Source organism: Penicillium alfredii, assembly GCF_028826965.1.
Source record: "Penicillium alfredii strain IBT 34128 chromosome Unknown utg000004l_segment0_segment0, whole genome shotgun sequence".
In the NCBI taxonomy this organism is placed as follows: domain Eukaryota; kingdom Fungi; phylum Ascomycota; class Eurotiomycetes; order Eurotiales; family Aspergillaceae; genus Penicillium; species Penicillium alfredii.
This window is the reverse complement of record NW_026622701.1, coordinates 597,668-617,484: the sequence shown is the minus strand read 5'-3', so window position 1 is coordinate 617,484 and position 19,817 is coordinate 597,668. Positions and strand designations below refer to the sequence as shown.

General features: G+C 52.8%; 8 protein-coding genes across 8 annotated transcripts; 2 read left to right on the top strand and 6 right to left on the bottom strand.

The window, feature by feature from the left end:
• Nucleotides 1-2,046: 2,046 nt before the first annotated feature.
• NUU61_001877 (zinc-dependent alcohol dehydrogenase family protein) lies at nt 2,047-3,150 on the top strand (the record flags this gene model as incomplete). The annotated part of the gene is made up of 2 exons (XM_056652459.1): nt 2,047-2,557; nt 2,624-3,150. 2 exons carry the CDS (start codon nt 2,047-2,049, stop codon nt 3,148-3,150), a joined length of 1,038 nt encoding a protein of 345 aa, XP_056513526.1.
• A 214-nt stretch (nt 3,151-3,364) lies between these two features.
• Nucleotides 3,365-4,343, bottom strand: NUU61_001876 (uncharacterized protein; the record flags this gene model as incomplete). Its single annotated transcript, XM_056652458.1, has 3 exons — nt 3,365-3,706; nt 3,774-4,183; nt 4,304-4,343. The coding sequence occupies 3 exons, from the start codon at nt 4,341-4,343 to the stop codon at nt 3,365-3,367; spliced, it is 792 nt and encodes a 263-aa protein (XP_056513525.1).
• Nucleotides 4,344-4,812: 469 nt separating this feature from the next.
• NUU61_001875 (putative RSC complex subunit (Sth1)) lies at nt 4,813-9,250 on the bottom strand (the record flags this gene model as incomplete). Its single annotated transcript, XM_056652457.1, has 4 exons — nt 4,813-5,028; nt 5,085-8,788; nt 8,870-9,053; nt 9,158-9,250. 4 exons carry the CDS (start codon nt 9,248-9,250, stop codon nt 4,813-4,815), a joined length of 4,197 nt encoding a protein of 1,398 aa, XP_056513524.1.
• A 977-nt stretch (nt 9,251-10,227) lies between these two features.
• NUU61_001874 (uncharacterized protein) lies at nt 10,228-11,776 on the bottom strand (the record flags this gene model as incomplete). The annotated part of the gene is made up of 5 exons (XM_056652456.1): nt 10,228-10,843; nt 10,904-11,193; nt 11,241-11,356; nt 11,417-11,584; nt 11,650-11,776. 5 exons carry the CDS (start codon nt 11,774-11,776, stop codon nt 10,228-10,230), a joined length of 1,317 nt encoding a protein of 438 aa, XP_056513523.1.
• An 879-nt stretch (nt 11,777-12,655) lies between these two features.
• mpt (putative DNA repair and transcription factor Ada) lies at nt 12,656-13,435 on the bottom strand (the record flags this gene model as incomplete). Its single annotated transcript, XM_056652455.1, has 1 exon — nt 12,656-13,435. One exon carries the CDS (start codon nt 13,433-13,435, stop codon nt 12,656-12,658), a length of 780 nt encoding a protein of 259 aa, XP_056513522.1.
• A 986-nt stretch (nt 13,436-14,421) lies between these two features.
• On the bottom strand, nt 14,422-15,420 carry NUU61_001872 (60S ribosomal protein uL2; the record flags this gene model as incomplete). The annotated part of the gene is made up of 3 exons (XM_056652454.1): nt 14,422-14,573; nt 14,645-15,222; nt 15,372-15,420. 3 exons carry the CDS (start codon nt 15,418-15,420, stop codon nt 14,436-14,438), a joined length of 765 nt encoding a protein of 254 aa, XP_056513521.1. The 3' UTR covers nt 14,422-14,435.
• Nucleotides 15,421-16,234: 814 nt separating this feature from the next.
• NUU61_001871 (uncharacterized protein) lies at nt 16,235-18,445 on the top strand (the record flags this gene model as incomplete). The annotated part of the gene is made up of 5 exons (XM_056652453.1): nt 16,235-16,423; nt 16,535-16,704; nt 16,819-16,948; nt 17,011-17,379; nt 17,432-18,445. Coding segments are annotated over 5 exons (1,872 nt in total), but the record flags the coding sequence as incomplete, so codon positions are not given.
• Nucleotides 18,446-18,942: 497 nt separating this feature from the next.
• On the bottom strand, nt 18,943-19,673 carry NUU61_001870 (DUF1770 domain-containing protein; the record flags this gene model as incomplete). The annotated part of the gene is made up of 3 exons (XM_056652452.1): nt 18,943-18,990; nt 19,083-19,277; nt 19,365-19,673. The coding sequence occupies 3 exons, from the start codon at nt 19,671-19,673 to the stop codon at nt 18,943-18,945; spliced, it is 552 nt and encodes a 183-aa protein (XP_056513519.1).
• Between the last annotated feature and the right edge of the window lie 144 nt (nt 19,674-19,817).

The following is a 19,817-nucleotide window of genomic DNA, read 5'->3' as shown; positions in this document are numbered from 1 at the left end:
AGAAATGAAGCCTGTGTCTTACAGAGCCTACTTGGACAATCTCTAAGATTGAGTGGATTGGAAGAAAGCCCGCAAGCTCGGGAAGATATAGATTGGAAGCAGTGGGCCCGGCGGGAATCAGAAAGACGCACTAAACTGTTCGCTTTCTGCTTCCTCGGAATCCATAGTATTGCGTTTGATGTGCCCCCTATCATTTGGTGCGATGAAGTCAACTTGAAGCTACCATGCTCTTGTCCAGAGTGGACAGCACCAGACGCAACTACTTGGAGTCTGCTGCGACAAGATACTCCCCATGAACAGCGGCGATTCCAGGATACTCTGGATGCCCTGTTGTCTTCGGACCATTCAGTCGAACCCAAATCCCTGGCTCCCTCGCCAATTGCAAATTACGTGTTGATTCATGGATTGTTGCAAAAGATTCTCTGGACTCGAAGATCCCTTGCTGGCAGCTTGTCACTAGCCTCTTCCAATGACTCCCAGACTATTTTCGAGTAAAGGCTCCATTTGCTCCCCACCTCAGGTTCGAGCTTGAATTCAAGGATCTATCGCTGACCCTACACTAATTCAAGGTCTGCTCTGCGAAAGTGGACTTCCTCGTGGCAAAAGACCCCCGAGTCCAACTTAGAACCTTTGGATCCCAACGGACCTTTGCCTTTCACATCAAGTGCACTGCTGAGCCTTGCATATATTCGTAACTGCTTTGATGTGTTTCGAACGAGGAAAATCTTCACATGGGAACCGGCCGAGATTGCTCAGTCAATTCGAGCAAGCCCGCCCGTGGACCGCGAATGGAGCTCGTTTCTGGCAGCATCCCATGCAACCAATTTCCTTGCTACATTGGTCAAACTTGGTATTCAATATCTCAAACACAACCAGTCTGTGCTTTGGAGTATCGAGGCTACCTTGTGTGGTCTGGATTGCTCGATATTTCTTGAAAAATGGCTGGTTTGCATCCAAGATACGATGCATGATGTGCCCTTGACAGGTTCGTGTTTTTACTTCCCCGGGCTTTATTATCCTTCTTTTATTATTCAGAACAGTCATTAATGTACTGAATGCTTAAGACCGTGAAATCCACCTCGTTGAATGGATCCAAGAAGTTGTTTACGAGGGACTCTCATCCGTTAACGAACACTCTATTGAAAGGACTGTCCAACCTGCCATCCTTCCAGACCGGATCATTACGGTGTGGTCGCATATAATGCACGGCAATTCGCCCTTTTCGTTCATACAAATGATAGGCGAGGTGCTTGTGGAGTATAGACGGCTATCAGCCAGAAATCAATGAAAACTCTCAAGCAGGACAATCATGGACCGGCCCAAAAGTGACCGAAGCGTATGAAATGATTGAAATATTCGTGCCAAGTAAATATATGGTCAAATCACGAAATTCCAGACTCATATCATTGTAGTCCAATTCTCCAAATGAGATTCGATCCACTTCTCCGAATTTGGAGATCGCTCGACCATCATCTATGTGCTTTGGTTTCGCAATGAAATGTTGCTGTTAATGACCAATGCCGATGATTGTCTTATGCTCAATTGGTCAATTTAGGGGGTTGATAGAAGTGAAATAATCCCATTTCCTCTGACTGAAGGTATAGAAAGGGCCGGGAAGATTGACAGACAGCGCGATGGAGCATGGTCGATTGAATTCACCCGAGTATCCCAAGCTCATGTTCTCTTGCTGCAGAGATCTGAAATTTTCCGAGCGATGTCAATTTAATCATGGTGCTTGCTAATACCAGGCAATAGCAGGCTATCTTCAGGCGTGTAGTCTTTGGAGAGGTGAGTTTAGTGCGGGTATGGCGCTCTCCAATTTTGGGGATTTGGATCCACCCGCGTAGAAAGTCTATACATCGTCACTTCATGGGTTTCAAAAGGTGATCAAGATTCTAGTAATCAGAATTTATCAGCAAATAGAGACTTCAAACGACGTGGAACTCAGACCAGGGGTATATAAAGGTAGATCTCGACTCCGGACTGAAGTTCAACCCCATTCATCTCTCATCACTCTAATCCAGATCACATCGAATTCAGACCATCATGTCCCAGACAGCCATCCGCATCAATGGCCCCCGGAGCTCAGTCCGCAATTTGAAAGCCTTCCAAGAAGAAATCCCCGTCCCCACCAAACACGAAGTCTTGATCAAAGTCCACTCGGTCTCTTTGAACTACCGTGACATCGGCGTCGCCACTTCGGGCTACCCCTTCCCGGTCAAGGACAACGTTGTTCCTTGCTCCGATGCTGCCGGGGTCGTCGTCGGTGTTGGCGAGGGCGTCAAGAATCTCGCCAAGGGTGACCGTGTGATCGGTACCTTCGACCCGACCAACATCTTCGGCCAGCAGATGGACTGGCTGAATGGCCAAGGCGGTCCTGTTGATGGGGTCCTCTGTGAATATATCACTCTCCCCGCTATTGCGGCTGTCAAACTGCCAGAGAATTCACCTCAGAGCTTCTCGGAGTGGTCCACCTTGGTTTGCACCGGCGTGACGGCATGGAACGCCCTCTACGCCTTGACTCCCTTGAAGCCTGGTCAAATCGTTCTGTTACAAGGTATGAAAAGGCTTGCCTTTAAGGTAATTATTTAAGGTATCTTGTCGCTCATCCATCAACTATCAGGAACCGGGGGTGTGTCGATCACAGGATTGATCCTAGCCAAAGCCGCCGGAGCCACCACCATCATCACCTCCTCAAGTGACAAGAAACTCGAGTTTGTCAAGGCCAAGTTCGGCGCCAACTACTGCGTCAACTACAAGACGCACCCAGAATGGTCCAAGGAGGTTCTGCGCCTAACCAACGGCGAGGGTGTGGACTACGTGTTCGAGAACGGTGGCTCCGGTACCATCGCCGAGAGTATCAACTCTGTCAAAATGGGAGGCAACGTTTCCGTGATTGGCTTCCTCTCTCAGGCCAAGGAAATGCCCGATGTTGCTACCCTTGCGCTGTCCAAGGGTGCAGTGGTCCGTGGCATCACCGTGGGGTCTACCCAGCTGCTGCAGGAGGTTGTGCGGTTCGTTGGGCGCAAGGGACTTCGTCTGCCTGTTGAGAAGGAGTTCGGCTTCTCTGCTGAAGAAGCTGTCAAAGCCTTTGAGTACCTCCAGTCTGGGACTCATGTTGGAAAGGTCTGCATCAAGGTTGCTGAGTAGACGTTTTTGCTTTGAAGTCATTTTGTACTGGTCTCATTATACTCTCGAGGATGTTGGGAAACGCAGCAGGTGGTTCAACAACCTAAGATTAGAAAAGAAACTCTAGGACCAAGATGTGGACATAAACTCGAAAATATTATCAATAGTACTTCTTCCCAACAAAAGTAGCCCCAGGCAATCAATTAAACCCGAAACCCAGGGGAAATAAAAAGCCCTAAGCCATAGCCGCTCCCCCCGATACCTGGAACGTCTGCCCCGTCAACCACTGCGACTCAGGACTGGCAATCAACGCTGCCACGCCCGAGATATCATCCACCTCGCCGGGCCGGCCGAGCGGAGACCACTTGGACAGGGCGGCGTCGATCTGCTGCGGCGACATGTTCTCGCCGCCGGGGATGTACTTGGCCGCCATCTCGGTGTACATGTCAGTCTTGACGCCGCCGGCGGCAATGCAGTTGACGGTAATGTTGCGCGAGCCGAAGTCGACGGCTAGGCACTTGGTCATGCCCTGAACGGCGGCTTTGGAGGCGGCGTAGACGGCGTGGCGGGGGACGCCCTGGGTAGTGTAAGTAGTTGTACAATTCGTCTCTCTCTCTCTTCCTCTTTGTGTGTGTGTGTCTCACCTTAGTAGCCGAAATAGACGAAGTCAACATAACCCGTCCAAAATCCTCCATATAGCGAAACGCCTCCTGCGCCACAAAAAACTGCCCCTTAACATTAACCGCAAAGACACGGTCAATCTCTTCGCCAGCGACCTCGCCCAGCGTCCCGAAATGCTCGATGCCCGAGTTGCTGACGGCGATATCCAGGCGCCCGAACTCGCGGTGCACGGCCTCGAACATCGCCTTCACTTCGGCCTCCTGCGCGACATCGGCTTTTAACGTGATGGCGCGCACGCCGTAGTTGGTACGGATCTGCTCGGCGATGGATTCGGCGGCGGCTGTTGAGGAGAGGTAGTTTATCGCGATGTGGGCGCCGCGTTGGGCTAGTTTTTGGGCGATGCCGGCGCCGATGCCGCGGCTTGCTCCGGTTACTGGTCAATATTATTAGTTTCTTCTTCTTCAATTCTCTTCTCTTCTTTTCTTTCTTTTGGTCTTTCCAGGACTGGAGTAATTAAAGTACTTAAAGTACTCAAGTCGAAAATAGAGCTTACCGATGGCAACTTTGCCGGCGAGATCTTGATTCACAGACATGACCAGGGAGACACAAGAAAGATGCAGAGGAACCGCGGGGAAACAGCAAGAACCATTCTTTTATACCACATGCCGCAAAGGATCGGTGAGCGAGAGATCGGCAGCCGTTCTCGTCGATGTTCTGCACGAACAGGGCAGACCCACTCGATCCGGTAAACGTCGACTACGGAATGCAAGACAAGAACAAGATAATTGCACTGATTCGAAGAATCAATTCGAATGGCCCTAACTAGCAGGTACATATTTCAGAAAAACACATGCACGGGGACGAACCACACTGTCCCCGGGAAAGTAGATCGCTTATTGAACGAAACAGAATACAGCGCCATCATCTTTCCCCCCAGTTCACCCAGTTGAAACAGTCACAGAAAAACGCCCTCCTCAAAGTACAGAGAAGAAAAGAAACAGGAGACTTTCAGATTACACATGTTGGGGTGGGTATTGCCCCGGCAGGCACACTTCAAGCGTGCTACTCCTCATCGCCGAATTCAGCGCCGTTTCCAGTGCTAACGCTGTCCCGATTAGGGTTGCTGAACGTCAGCTTGAGCTTGGGCTGTCCAGCGGTACTGCCAGTCATAGGCGTCTCAGCACCAGTCGACTGGCCATCCCCGACACCGGGGTCATCGAAATTGGCGAACTCTGGGTGACCCTCGGTGTGCTTCTTCAATTCCGCCACGCATTTGGCCTATTGCAAAATTAGTATCTTCCTGGATTGGAAGCAGCTCAGAAACCAAAACTTACCTCAATGTCGTTGGCATCCTGGAACAACACACTGCCATCCTCGTTGTACGTCCGAGCATTCTGGCAGAGCAGGTGGATGTCGTCGCGGAAATCCTTCAGGTTTTGGTAGTCGTCTCGCTTGACCTTCTTCTGAATAGCTTCCATGGCAATGGGCTTCTGAATGATCATGTAGTAGTCGGGATAGTACGAGCGCGGCGGAGGTTTCATAAACGGCTCCATGATCGCACGGACAACGGGTCCTTCCTCGCTGTCAGAGCCCTCGCCGGGGATCTCCTGCTCCATCTCCATCAAGGACTGGATTGTGCTCTCGAGAATCCGGTTCAACGTGGCGCGGTCAGCGCTGCTCAGAGTATCCGGGACCTTAGGCTGGCGGCCTCTCTTGCGCTTGGGTTGTGGGGTTTCCTCGACAACCTCTTCAGCCTTGCGCTTGGGAGGAGGGCCACGGCGGCGCTTCTTCTGCTGGGGAGTCTCAGAGCCGTCCAGAGAAGGCTCAGGCGAAGATTCGACGTCCTGGCCCTTCTTCCCACGCTTTTCCTTGTTGACTCGGCGACGTTCAACACGGGCGTCTTTACGGGCAATAGCATCCTCGATAGTATCGTCATCGGCGTCAACCGCCATCAGCCACTGCTCTTCTGTCAAACCGTCGTCGTACTTGGTCACCTTGCGCTCACGAGCCCCACGGCCGGACACCTCGACCTCGACCTCTTCCGTGACAGGGTTGTCCTCTTGCATGTAGATATCCGGCAGTTCGGCCTCACACATGAGCCGGGGATAACGGTGGCCAGGGCCGTAATCGCCATTCTGCGCTCGCTCCCGATCGATCTGCTGAAAGGTAGCCAGTTCCCCTTCCGACCGAGCCATGATATCGTTGAGATCGTCATCGTCCATCTCATCCTGGTCGCCGATTTGATCCGCCGCTTCCGCGGTCTCCAGAAGGGTACGCAAAAGAGCATCTCGCTCTTCATTGGTAGACTTGTTGTCGAACTTTCCGGCCTGAATGACCTTGCCATCCATGTCAAGTTTGAACTGCGCACGCTCCAGAATTTTCTCCTCAACCGAGTTGGAACTGATCAGTCGCAAGATGCGAACTTCGTTCTTCTGTCCGATACGATGAGCACGATCCTGGGCTTGCAGATCCTGGTGAGGGTTCCAGTCGGAATCGTAGATAATGACGGTGTCCGCACTTTGCAAGTTCAGACCAAGACCACCAGCGCGGGTCGAAAGCAAGAAACAGAAGTAATCGGAGTTGGGGTCGTTGAACAACTTCAACAGATCCGAACGGTCATCCGACTTGGTCGAACCATCAAGGCGTAGATATTTCAAGCCACGTAAGCGAAGAAAATCCTCCATGATATTCATGATCTGCGTCATCTGGAAGAACATCAAGACCCGATGGCCAGTAGCACGGAACTTGGGCAATATCCGGTCAAGAAGCTCGAACTTTCCAGCGGTTCGCCACAAAAGGTCGTTGGACATGCGACTGGGATTCATCTGGTCCTCCACAGGCTCGAAGACAAAAGGGTGGTTGCACAGCTTTCGCAGCTGCATGAGCATGTTGCTCAAACCACGCATGCCAGTCTTGCCACCCTTCCCATCGCTGACAGCCATCTTGTTGTGGGTCACAAGTTGCTTGTACAGCTTTGTCTGCAAGGCGGAGAAGCGACACTTGATAACCCGCTCCTGCTTGTCCGGCAGGTCCTTTTCGACATCCTTCTTCAGACGTCGGAGCAGGAAAGGTCGAAGAACCTTATGAAGACGGCGGATAACGAGCAGCTGTTCTTCCTCGCTGAGGTCCATGCGGTCCTGGCCACCAGTGTTCGCGAATGGAGTGTTGAACCACTCATCAAATGACTTGACGGACTTGAAGATATTGGGAAGGACGAAGTTGAGCAGAGCCCACAGTTCGGGAAGGTTGTTTTGCAGAGGGGTACCCGTCAAAATCAAACGGTATCGGCTGTGGTAGTACTGCGACAGAGTGCTGCTCAGCTTGGACTGGGAGTTCTTCATGCGGTGACCCTCATCAACAATCATGTGAGTCCACTTGACTTTGCTGAGAATTGGCCGGTCTTTGATGATGTATTCGTAGGTTGTCAAAAGAACCTGGAAATTGCCCCAACGGATCTGCTGCTGTTGCTGCTTGCGCGCATTGGGAGGGCCCTTGTAGACGACTTTGCTGACTGAGGGCGCCCATTTCTCGAACTCGATATTCCAGTTGGTCAGCGTACTGAGAGGGACAATGACCAGAAAAGGCCCGTTATTCCTCTTCTTTTGGATGATGTAGGTGATCAAACTGATGGTCTGAATCGTCTTTCCAAGACCCATCTCGTCGGCCAGGATACCGTTTAGGTTGTTGTTGTAAAGCGAAATCATCCACTGCAAACCCTTCATCTGGTACTCCTTCAGAGTACCACCCACAAGGATAGTGGGTTGCTCCGTGACCTGCTCCTGGATGCGATGAGCCACAGCGTAGTAGTCGATCTTCTTCTTTCCAGAAGTGTCTTCCTCGTCGCTATCAGCCAACTCTTCGTCCTCATCTTCGAGGTCCTCTTCATCGTCGCCATATCTGTCAGCCTGGCTGCGCTGTTGTGCCCTGACCGAGGCAGCAAGCTGCTTCAAGAAGGTGTCGGTCTGCTTGAGCAGGTGAGAAATACGCGAATCCTTGGCCTGTCCCAAGAGCTTCATGTAAGTCTCTTCATCGTTAGCCTTCAAGGCCTGGAGACGTTGCTTCGCTGTGCGTTCCACACGCCTCTGCTCCTCACGCTCCATGTGCTGGTGGTGCTGGAGCATCATTCGGCCCAGTTTCTGAGAGCGAGTGCGTTGCTGGATCGTGGCGTTGGCCAGCTCGGCGCCATGGTTGAGGATGGCCTGCAGCTGGTCGTATTGTTTCTTCTTTTCCCTAGTCTCACGAGCATCTCGCTGTTGCTTCTCGAGTTTCTCGGTGACCCGTGCCTCGCGGAGCGATTGCTTCTTCATGCGGCGATGGTTCGAGCGGTTGGCAGTGATTCCCAGGTTTTCGAATTGGAACATCTCGTTTTGGACCTGCTTGCGCAGTTGCTTTTGCTTGCCCAACAAATTGAGCTTCTTGTATTCGAGTAGAGCCTTCAATTTCAGCGAATCGTCACCGGTAGGTGCATCACTTTTGCTGGTGTCCCACACGCCGAGGTTCGCAGGAAGCTTAGCCAGCTCCGCTTTGCGAGCGGTGATCCGGTTGTACAAAATCAATTCGCGTTCCTCGCGAACCTGTTCCAGATCAATCCCTGGAGGCAAGATAGCTGGGATGCGCACGCGATTTGCGCGACTGGCGTGGTCGGTATAGCTGATAGTCTTTGACAGCGAGTCGTAGGGGGACTGAAAGCTATCGTACCACTCCTTGCCCGGTGTAGCTTCGGCACGGTCGGCAGCTTGTCCACCACTTTTATCCGCATTCTCAACAATACTCTCAGCTGAAGCAACATTCTCCGCAGGAGTGGGCGTCTGGGATTTCTTGGACGCGAAGAGCTGTTGTTGAACGGCATTCGGGATGGCGAGATTCTTCGACAGCATCTTAAAGGCAAGAATTTGATTCCGAAGGGTGGCCAATTGCTCTGGCGAAAAGCTACCACTACTGACCGAAGCTTTCTTCTGTCCTGCAGTCTGAGGCTGAGTGGCAGTAGCAAGAGCGTCCTGACCGGCGCCAGTTGCCGAGGAAGCTGAGCCAGTGCGAGCTATGAAGAAAGGTCAGTGGCTGCAAAAAGACTTGGGCGATTTGGCGCGAACACAAATCGCGACCGAGGGAGGTGACATACCGTGGGCACCATTGGCGGTGGGGTCCGGGGCAGCACCACCGTTCATCTGTTGTTGACGCTGCTGTGCCATTTGTCGCTGCTTTTGATAGACTTGCTGCCGTTGGATGGCAGAAAGAAGGTTATGGGCTTTCAGGTATTCAGGGTCATCGTGGCGAACGCCTTGTTCTTGCATCTGCTTGAATTTCTGTGGCGAGGTTAGACAACATACACACACGAGACAACTGACGAGCTAGGCTTGTAGGACTTGGGATGATGTGATTTTTGTAGAGGGGGACAAGCTCGACTCACATGCAGAACTTCTTGAACATGCTGCGGCGTCAGGTTAGGCGGCAAGCTCACGTTGCCGGGCGCCACATTTGGCGCCGACTGCAATGAAGCCATGTTTGGTGCACGTGGTTCTTCAATTCATGAAGCAACTCCAAAACCCGTTGTGGAATAGACAATGTGGTTTGAGGTCGAAGCGGAGTCGCGTTGGGGGGACGTCGCGGTCTCCACTCGGTTGCCAGGCCAGATCGCGCCCGTTGCGAGAGGGGGGAGGGAGGCGCGGTCGGGAGGGAGGGTAGGAACGCGATGGGATGGTGTGGTTGGGGTGTATGCGACTAGGAAAGGCCTGTATGGGATGCTTGGCGATGGAAAGCGTGATGTTTTGGGCCGGTGGTCGGAGCTTCGGCGATGCGATCGATGAATTATGGGGGTGGGTAAGAGTGACAAAGGGGGAGTGAGGGAAAGCGAGTAAAAGGGCGAATCCCTACGCGACTGGGTGACCCCAGGTGTTCAGGGCGCGTTGGGATGGCGCGTTGCGAAAGTTGGATGGAAAATGGAGATGGAGGGGACGGGCGTTTCGCGACTCGCTGGTCGGGGAAATCTCTCAGAGCAGGGCGACCTAACACCAGGAGGCGGCGAGGAGATTTCAGTGCGGTGATCACGTGTGGCTGACTCATTGGGGCCGAGGATTACAGGGGGTCTGCGTAGATTTGATACCGTTCTCCCAACCTTGTACCTGGTTACCTCTGAATAGTATGTGTTTAAACCGATTACAGAAGTATCTGGTACCTACTAAGATACCGACCTACTAGTCCGACACACATCTACAGTATATAACACACCTTTACCAAAAGAAATCGCTTGGAATTTGCTGGCTTTCTTCAAACCTGGCATGACCACTTATCTGACTATCCATGCAAACGCACATGAAACCCCTGAAGCCGACAAGGAACGATCGATCCCCAAAGATTCGGGGGATCAGCGATGGAAGAGATAACAATAAGAACCTGCGCCACGGCCGACTGAGACGGTCCCAACTCCCAAACCCCATGCTCAAAAACCAGATGACAGTAATGCGAATGCCCAGCCGATGCCTACGCATCCGTCGCTGCGAGAAGCGTACGTTTCATGGGCGGTGGAGGCGGCGGGGGTTTCTTCGCACGAGAAGGAGGTGGAGGTGGAGGAGCCTTCTTGTTCGATCCGTTCGAGTTCAAAGCCGTCGCACTGGCCTGGCGCGATATCACACTGCCGTGGGAGGTTGCAGGAGAAATAGATCGGCCATACATGCTGCGCTCGGGGCTCGAACGACCATAAGAGCTCACTTCCTCGGGATCCGCATAGGGATCACCAGAGCCTCGGCCGACGCCAAGTTGGGTACTGCTGGAGCGCCCAGTCAGATTTTCGCTGGTGGCACGCTGAATCCACTGAGATGCCGCGGGGGGCTGCTCCTGTCGCAGTTGAGTAGGGCCTTCAAACGTGGATGTGCGGCTCGGAGTAGGACGATGGTACCCATTGTTGGCTGCGTAGGGGTCTCGCGCCGGAGACCCTGTCGTATGCGCCGAGGTAGTTCTGCTGGCCCGCAGGGTAGGACGGCTGTCGGTAGCATTCAATAATTCCTCTTGCAGTGGCTCGTATCGTTCCTGATGCGACTGGGCTGTGTTGGAACGGGCACGCATTGGCCGACGGCTGGGAGCTTGCCCTTGACTGGTCCTAGTAAAAATTAGCATCGACGGCAAAGCTTCAAATCTTATGGGCAGGGCCAAGACTCACCCGCCAGGCCATTCATTCTTAAGCTGCATGAGTGCCTCCCGGCAGCGCTCGTGGTATTCCAGTTGGGCATCCAGGAAAGCCGACATGTCCATCACATTGTCGGCTTCTGCCAGCTTGATGTCTTGCATGCGGCGGAGCACGTCATCGCTAGCTTCTTCATACTTGACTTTCTGGCTACGCAGCTCTTCTTCGACACGGAAGTCCTCTCGTTTCGCTTTCTGCATCTTTGCGAGAGATGTATCGTAGGCCAACCGTCGGCTGTCAAGCTTCTTGCGCGCTTGCTGCGTGTTCTGTGAGCATGGGACCCGACGCGATTCCACAGACCACCCAGACTTACCTGGCAATCTTTCATCTGCGCCAGCGACCGCTCCAGGGACTCAAGCCAGCTCGAATTCGCCTGTGCAATGTAACTCTCTTGGACACGCGCGATGCGCTCCTCAGTCCTTCCAAACACTATTCAGAAATCAATCAGCCATAGGTCCCTCCCAGTAATCCAATGATGATTTGACTGACTGGTCAAGCACTGCCCATATTCGGAACTCGCGTCGAAATCCTCCCCGTGGCCCACCATGGTTGTTCCCAGGTGGGCAATTGGAAGGGTCCTCTCTTTGTCGTCTCCCTCGTTGCGCTTCGAGATGGCTTTGACGTATGCCGTCATGGCCTTGTGGATGTGTTCGACACCTAGAAAAAGGGAGGAATCAGAGTCCGCTCTTCAGAGACTGCGGGGCGAGTGTATTATTGCCTACCCTCGTGTCGCACGCCCATCTCGGTCTCCATCGCCTTGAAATCATCCGAAAGGTTTGTCTTCACCTCTCCACCCATGCGCTCTCCAGCCCACTGCTTGAGCCGACCGATCCTTTTGTTCACATTCATCGTGAATAATTTTGTAAGAAATGCAGGGAGGGAAGGATAAATGCAACGGAGAATTCGCAAGAGAGCGTGGGCAGGAACAATGCGATAGTATTCGAGTCAGAGCGATCGTGAGGGAACTCGAAAACAAAGCGATTCGATGCAATCCGAAAATCAAATCAAACGAAAGACGGGGGGGGGGGGGGGGGTATTTGGTGGGGGAAGACAGAGACAGAGAGACAGAGAGAGAGAGAGAGAGAGAGAGGGGGGGGGGGGGGTTGGGAAAGAACATGGGGCAAGGGTCTGGAATTATATCAGATTCTCTCCCCCCTGACACGGAAGACCATGCGAATAAGGCCCCAGTTTATTCACGCCACCAAAGTTTTTGGAATCTCTCGAGGGTAAAATGCAGCAAGATACAATGCGCATGTCGATCTGACAATCAGTGGAGCCGGGGAGTGTCAGTGTTTGGGCCACCTGTTCCAGGCGCCCAAATATACTATGGAAATCCAGCATGTTTCTTAGGGGATTTCCGTTCATGCTCGACTGCTGGCGCTCTTTTTTTTTCCTCTCTTTTCCTCGTTTCCTTGTTTCTATTTTCTTTCTTTTCTTCTGAGACCGTTTCAATTGCCTCAAAGCTGTGACACGCGTTGGTGGGCCGACGGTGGAGATGCCCGACATTCCCATTGGAAGACCAGCAGGATTGGGATCTGCTATAATTAACGGCCTATCTCCTCCGCCACAGCGCAGTACGTGGAAATTGCTGGGTTTCAACGCGGTTTCACTTGGGATTTCTGGTCCAATTGTGGTGTCCAGTCCCTCCACCCATGGGCGCATCTGCATGGAAATCATAGAAATGAAAAATGCAGCGTGGTGTCAACAAGATAGAAAGGTAAGAAATGTTTAAATTGGAAAAACTACTTGGTTACTTCCTTGCCCTGACTCAGCCGAAATCTTGGGGTCAATCAAGGAATCCAGCAACCATGGCGGATCCTGGTCTGCCGCCAACAGCACGTCGAAGTCATTCCAGGGCTCGTCTGGAATGACAGGAAAATCGCCAGATCCGGGAGTCAGCATACCCGCCAGGTCCCTGCTCTGGCCCTCACCCTGATCTAGATTCAGCAGATCCGATCGATCCCCATTCACCACTAGATCCTGTTGCAGCGTTTCAAGCTCGGGCGTCGAAGGTGTCCTCGATGCTGACGGCGCCATGTCCCTGTGAGCAACATCACTCGCATACTGCCCGGGCGTCAAGCCCATGTGCTTCTTAAACATGCGATGGAAATGACTGGGCGTCAAGCCAGCCTGCGTTGCCAGGTCTTGCAGCCTCGGTTTCAGCCCCGCGGCCACATGCTCTCGAATCATTGTGCATGCCCTGTCCACCATCGCTGCTTGGGGATTACTCTGAGCCGCGGTCTGCCCAGAGTGTGGCCGGCAACGCTTACAGGGCCGGAACCCGGCTTGCTCGGCTTGCGCTGGGGTATCGTAAAAACAGACGTTGGCGCGCCGGGCCAAGCGAGCTGAACACGACGGGCGACAGTAAATCTTGGTGGTGAGAACGCCGTAAACAAAAGAGTCGATGGTAGCGTCACGGTGGGCGATGGCTTGCCACCGTTCGGAGACGAGGGCACTGCGGGATGAGCGCAGGCGGGGAATCCTTTGTGGGGAGGTCGGGTTTGCCATGGCGAGTTGAGATTGATACCAGTATACCAGTATACCAGTATATTAGTATGGCTTGCCCTGGATTTCTAAGGGTTCAAAAGCACTTAGGAAGTTCACGAGGACGCAGGTGAAAAAGACGGGATTTCCTCGCTTTTCAACATCTCCTGCCGGATTGCTGATTGGTCAGTTTGAGATCAACGCTGTAGCCCTGGGAGATGCAGTAGACACTTCCTTTTCCATGACATTTTGTTGGTAATAACTTGTAGGGCAGGTATGGTTTTGTGGTCATTTGTGTATTGTGATCATTGATAATGTGTTGGCCAGGTAAGATTTTGGATTTTGGTTAGGACAGACCTGAATATATAACTCGGCCTTCAGCAGATAGATCAAGTCCATCGCGTAAATTCCCAATAAACCCTAAATATTATGCATTTCCAGATCAAATGTCATGGAGATAAAACTTTTGGCTTAGTCGCCTGATTTAAAATCTTGCGAAGCCATGTGTGATAATCGGATCCATGCCTCGAAGAGCACTGGGATACTCTATCCGGTAGCCAGTTGCAACCGAGATAAAATAGTCGACATGGCTGGTCTCTATAGGGAGATTGACAGTAATTGTTTACAAGAATTGAGGAAACATGGATGCTTGGGCATTTCGTAAATACCCAAGCCATCGTCTGTTGTATAAGCATGGATCTCTCAACACTCGAGCCAGAGAAATCCTGCAAAACACAATTGAAAGTGCAGTCTACAGGTAATGGCGTAAAAGAGATCAAAGGTATATCATTCAGAGCCCCAACGGCTTTTTTCGAAAATTTTCCGCTCTGCCTTGGACACTAGGCGTTGTCCCGGACCCCCCATTCCACCCTTGGGCTTGCTCGACAGGAAAAAGGATGATGGCCACAACCTTAATTCGCTAAGGGTGCATGGGATGCTTATCCGCAGTCGCCTAGGTACATATGTCTCATCGCAGAATTCCATTTTCAACCCATCACAAGAAAAACTCCATGTAATATCACCCTTAATCCTTCGTCTTCTGGGTACCACGGAGCAGACCGGTTCTCCGGGCAGCGATGAGACCGGCCTTCTGACCCTGGGCGGCGTAGCGGGAGATGGTCGAGGCCTTACCGATGTGCTGGTGGTTACCACCACCGTGAGGCTGTAGGAAGAAAGAGGGTTAGCGACTGCGAGATTGTTCGGCACGACTGGTGCGGATGAGGCGCAACTTACGTGATCGACGGGGTTCATGGCAACACCACGAGTCTTGGGCCACGAGTTGCGCTTGACAGCGAACTTGTGCTTGGCACGCGAAGCCTTGAGCAGGGGCTTGTCGGTACGGCCACCACCGGCGACGATGCCGACCATACCACGGGAGGTGTTCTTGACAACCTTCTTGGCGCCGGAGGGCAGCTTAACGCGGGTCTTGCCGTCGTCGGGGTTCTGGCCGATGACGGTCACGTAGTTGCCGGAGGTGCGGCCCAGAGCACCACGGTCACCGGACTTCTCCTCGACGTTGGTCACGACGGTACCCTCGGGCATAGAGGCGAGGGGCAGGACGTTGCCGACGGTCAGGGCGGCGCTCTTACCGGCGTAGATGAACTGGCCGGTGTACATGCCCTCGTTGGCGATGAAGGTCTCGGTGACCATCTTGAACTTGTAGGGGTGACGGAACTGGACCTGGGCAAGGGGAGCACCACGACCAGCGTCGTGGATGATCTCCTTCACGACACCGCGGGTGTATCCATGACGCTCGGCGTAGTCGAGCGTACGGAACTGAGCAGGCGCCTTGTTGAGACGGGTGTGAGCCGCTGTAAGTAGAGAAAAATTTGATATCAGCACTCCAATTTCCTAATTCCTGTTGTGTGTGCATGTTGTGTGTCGGGGCGGATTCTTCTCCTTGTGTCCCTTGACGCGCAGGTTTCAAAAAGTCGGGGCAAGAGATTGCGGTCGCACTCACTGAAAATGGAGCCACGGCCCTTCCTCTGGTTGCGGATCACACGACCCATGGCGACTGTCTACTGTTGGGTTAGTATTGAAGTCGGAGGGGAGTTGAGATGGGTGGGAAGACGGCGTACCTCGAATTGAAGATGGGCTTGTTGAGGAGAGAATTCGGACGCACAAAGTGGACTGTGGGCTTTAGGGTGCGGTCGCTAACCTAACTGAATTGGGACTAGCGCTCCATCGCTTACCTACTGCACCACGTGACATAGATGACCACATCATGCACGTGATGTCATCATTGATCCGCGCCAACCCTCGATTCTCGAGCTGTTCCTTCAGCGACATATCGACCTTCGAAAGTCTGCAGAGGAAGTGCTTGGGTAGTCTTGACACTGCCATAGCTTACCCCAGTTGCATATCCCACCGCCATAACGTCCATGAGGTGCTCACTCAATTAACATTAATTCCTACTCTTAAGGATTCAGCCTGATGGAAGAGTCGTACTGATCAGAGGAACGTCTTCAAATCAAATAATGAATTGCGCCTGTGACCTTCATCTTTCAAGGCGATTATAACTGCCCAATATATGGCACTCAGGCGGATCCCCGAGCTTCATGTCCTAGCGAATTGATCTCTTTAGCAACCCAGTCCATTGCTTTTTTTCTTTTTTCTTTTTTCTTTCTGGACCCAGTAGTCAGTCTCTTTGTATTTTCTCGATATAATCGGTGATAAATAGCAAAACTCATGCTCGAGAATGGCTCGGTGGTGTAAAGAATCTCTTGAATGAGCGCCCTTCGGGCGCAGATGTCAGTGCAGCTGGTGACGCTCGTCGCGCCGAACTCACTTTCTCCTTCATCCCATCTCCCCACCACATCCATCATGGCACCTTCAGATTCGGACCTTTCTTCGCTATCATCTGCACCGCCCACAGATGACGAAGCCACCATGGCAGTCGACAAGCCACTCGGGATTGCTAAGTATTTCAAGAAGGAGTCCGAGACGCCGCCGCCGAAACGGGCACCCTCACCACCACATGAATACGTTTTGGCAGACAACCCAGACATTGCCGTGAGTTTTTCATCGTCGCAGGAATTTCTGCTTGGTTTCTCGTCCGTGGACACGTCCATGACGCGTTCGCTCTACGTTGGAACACGCCCGCTGAGTTGTCGCATTGCTTAGTTCATCGTCATGTTCCGCGCGCGTTTCCACGACGTGTTCCCCCGGGGATTACCACATTACGGCCCCCAGGATATTGAGATAGGCGTGGCCGAGTCCCCGCCTGGAGAATATATCGAGCGACTTCTGTGCGCATTGCTTGGGCTTGTTTTGAACCGCAAGAAGGATGTTGAGTATGGTCGCCACTTGTTGCCCCAGCGCATGCGGAGACCTTGATGTCCCGCTTTTGTCCGCAATCGCCAATTAGTTTTGGAATTAATGGCTAATTCGATATTTGGAAATTACAGACGAAATCACTACACTCGTCCTCTCGAAGAAGCGATCCACACGCATCAATCGCAGTGGCCCAAGGCGTGGGAGGACAAAAACCCCCTGCGTGGGGGGCGTAACTTTGCAGCCATGTCACCCGAAGAACGCGTATGTCAACACGAACTTGTTCTGGATGCACCGACAGCCAATTCTGACATACTTCTTTATAGCTGCAATTACTCAGGGCTTTGGTCCTCTGGTCTTTGGGATCATCGGAAGCAATTCAGGCGAAGATCAAGGAATCCTTCAAGCAGGCGCGCCATGATGACGACCTCAACCAGCCGCTTTCCGTCCAGCCCTGGGGTCGCGATAGTTTGAAACGGCGATATTGGCTCATCGAAGGACAGGACGATACGCACTTTCGCCTTTACCGGGAAAGCAACCCAGCTTTGAAGCACGTCACTTGGTTTAGTGTTGCAGGAAGCATTCCAGAGATCCAAGCCATCGCTGATAAGCTCGAGGAAGAGAAAGGCACCAACAACAAGAAGCTCAGCGAAAGAATTCGGCATGCTATTCCCCGCTTCGAAGCTTCAGAGGAGGTAAGTCGTTCCGTTGTGAAAAATGAATTGACGATGCTAACGAGAATCTCAGAAACGCAAGCGCCGCGATTATCGCCTCGCGCGAAAGGCTGCATTCTCTCGACCGGAGCCTGGGTTTTCAATGTATGAGGGTCGTACGCGCGGAAAGAAGTTGAAGTATACCTACTCCGATGACGAAGAGATATTCTCGGACGACTTGTCAAGCCGACGCTCGAATCGCGATGCGCCTTCCACCGTCACTCCAGCTGAGTTTACACGGCCTCGGTTTACGGCAAGTGGGCGGCAGATTCGATCCCGTGCTGGGGGTCTCTATGGCGAAGCCCTGCTCGCAGGCCAGCGTGGCGATTCTGAAGAAGAGGAAGAAGATATTGCCAGACCCCAAAGGACACGAAACTCTACTCATCCAAATGGGTACTCGGGATACAGTGTCGAGGACCTCGAGGATGAATCGGAAGCCCATTCAAGCGGCAGCGATAGCGGCAACGAGTGGCAGGGCGGCGATGATGGCGACGGAAATGATTTTGAGGGCGATGATGAGGACGAAGCGAGCGGCGATGAGTCGAACTTAGACGGGGAGCCAGCTAGCCTCGTCGTGCAGCTTCGATACGGCAAGCGCAATACACCAGGCGGTCCCCCGGCTCCAGTGGAGGAGCCACCTCCTGCAAAAGACATTCAGATGAAAGATGCCGGCGGACCAGGCGATTCGTCTACTCGTTTACCACCTACACCGTTGTCCGCCGGCCTCGTGCCAGAGACAACCCAGCCGTTTCCGACAATGGCTGCAACTTCTTCTATCCCCTCTGTCCCAGCACCTCAGACAGCCTCGCAGCCTGCACCAGTCATGGCTGCGCCATTTATTCCACCCACACAACACCCCCAAGCAACCGCACAGCAGGGATCGATTGCTCCCAGCGGGTTTTCAGGCCCAGCTTTCCCCCTGATTGCCAACGCCGAGGTTGCGAAAGCCAACCAGCCAGCTGAGGCAAATGGTACAGCTCGGCACGATCCCACTGTTGTCCAAGTTGAATCTGTCCTGACGCAACCAGCTCAGGCCCCTTTCAAACAAGGGTGAGACTTGTATTTATTCAATAGATGGGTATTCTTGGACCACCTGGGTTTTTCTCGTGGTCCATAGGCATTGATTTATGTGGAGTTTGCTGTATTACCCATATTTTGTTGCTTCAGGTGTCTTTTGAGTCTCTCGAGGCCTAAACGTGGCGAGGCGCGTATTCTTGTGATAGGAACCATCCCTGGCTCTGAAGTCAAATTCAGTGTAGAGACACTTTAATTGAACCCTGCGCATCTGTACAATAATCTTATTGCCATGCAAGGCAGTATTCGACATTAGGATCACAGTCCACAGAAACCGTAGGAAGTAATAAACCAAGTCTTGCAAAAAATGGGGATATAGAAATGCAAAGATAGAAAAAGAAGAGAACCAGCAAGTTGAGACGCCCTTCCAAAAGCATGAACGCCAATGATGCAAGCGAAAATACAACGGCCTTCACACATACACACCCCCTGAGTCTATCCAGATTCCCTGTCTAGCGCTTGATGGCAACCTCAGTCCGCACCCGCGTTGGAAAACTGGGCCTCATAGAACTGCAAGAACTCCGGTACCGTCAGCCACTTTAGTTCTACTAGAATAATCATTGGCTTGCGGTTTGAGATCGGATGCGGGGGACAACGGGTTATGTACTCACATCCTCGACCTGCGAGGCCAGCTGCGGGCTCTTCGTCCAGCCCAGCGGAGGGAGTCGCCAATCGTTCACTTCGTACCACCATCGGCGGATTCTGCTGCCGAGGGTTTGGCCGCTAAGCGAGGCATTGCGGTTCCAGAACCGCCACCCCGAGAGCGCGAGGGTCCAAACTGTGCCCTGGATGAGCGGGAGCATGACCTGCAGTTCAAGGTTAGCCATGCATTGCTTCTGGATTTTTCCGTCTGCTTCTGAGATCCCTTTCTCTATGTCGGAGGTCCGTCATACCTGGTCGCGAATGGTAATCCACGCGACTCGTCCCCACGTGTCGGCATCTTTCAAACTGGCCAGGTAGCTCTGTTCAAAGCGCAGGTCTGGGAGTGGAGGAAGAGTCTGGCGCCGGCGGACGGGCCGAATCACTCGGCTGGGGTCGACGAGGTCGGAGGAGATGCTGCCTGCCTCGGTGGACGAGACGGGCTCGACGGGTTGTTTCTCCGATGCGGCCGAGGCCGGGTTGATGTCATGGCTTGGGGATGGATTAGATCTGATAGTGGTAGATTGGATGATTTCAGGGACCTCCAAAATTGGGTCGGTCATTTTGTAGGGGGAAGGAATTGGAGTAAACGTTGTTGATGGCCGTCAATACTAACTGGAGTGGAGATGGGATGGATGTGAAGAGTTAAGGCGGAGCGGGTTATCCACCCGGCTTTCTGCCGCAGACCCCTCCATCCTCCCACTTTT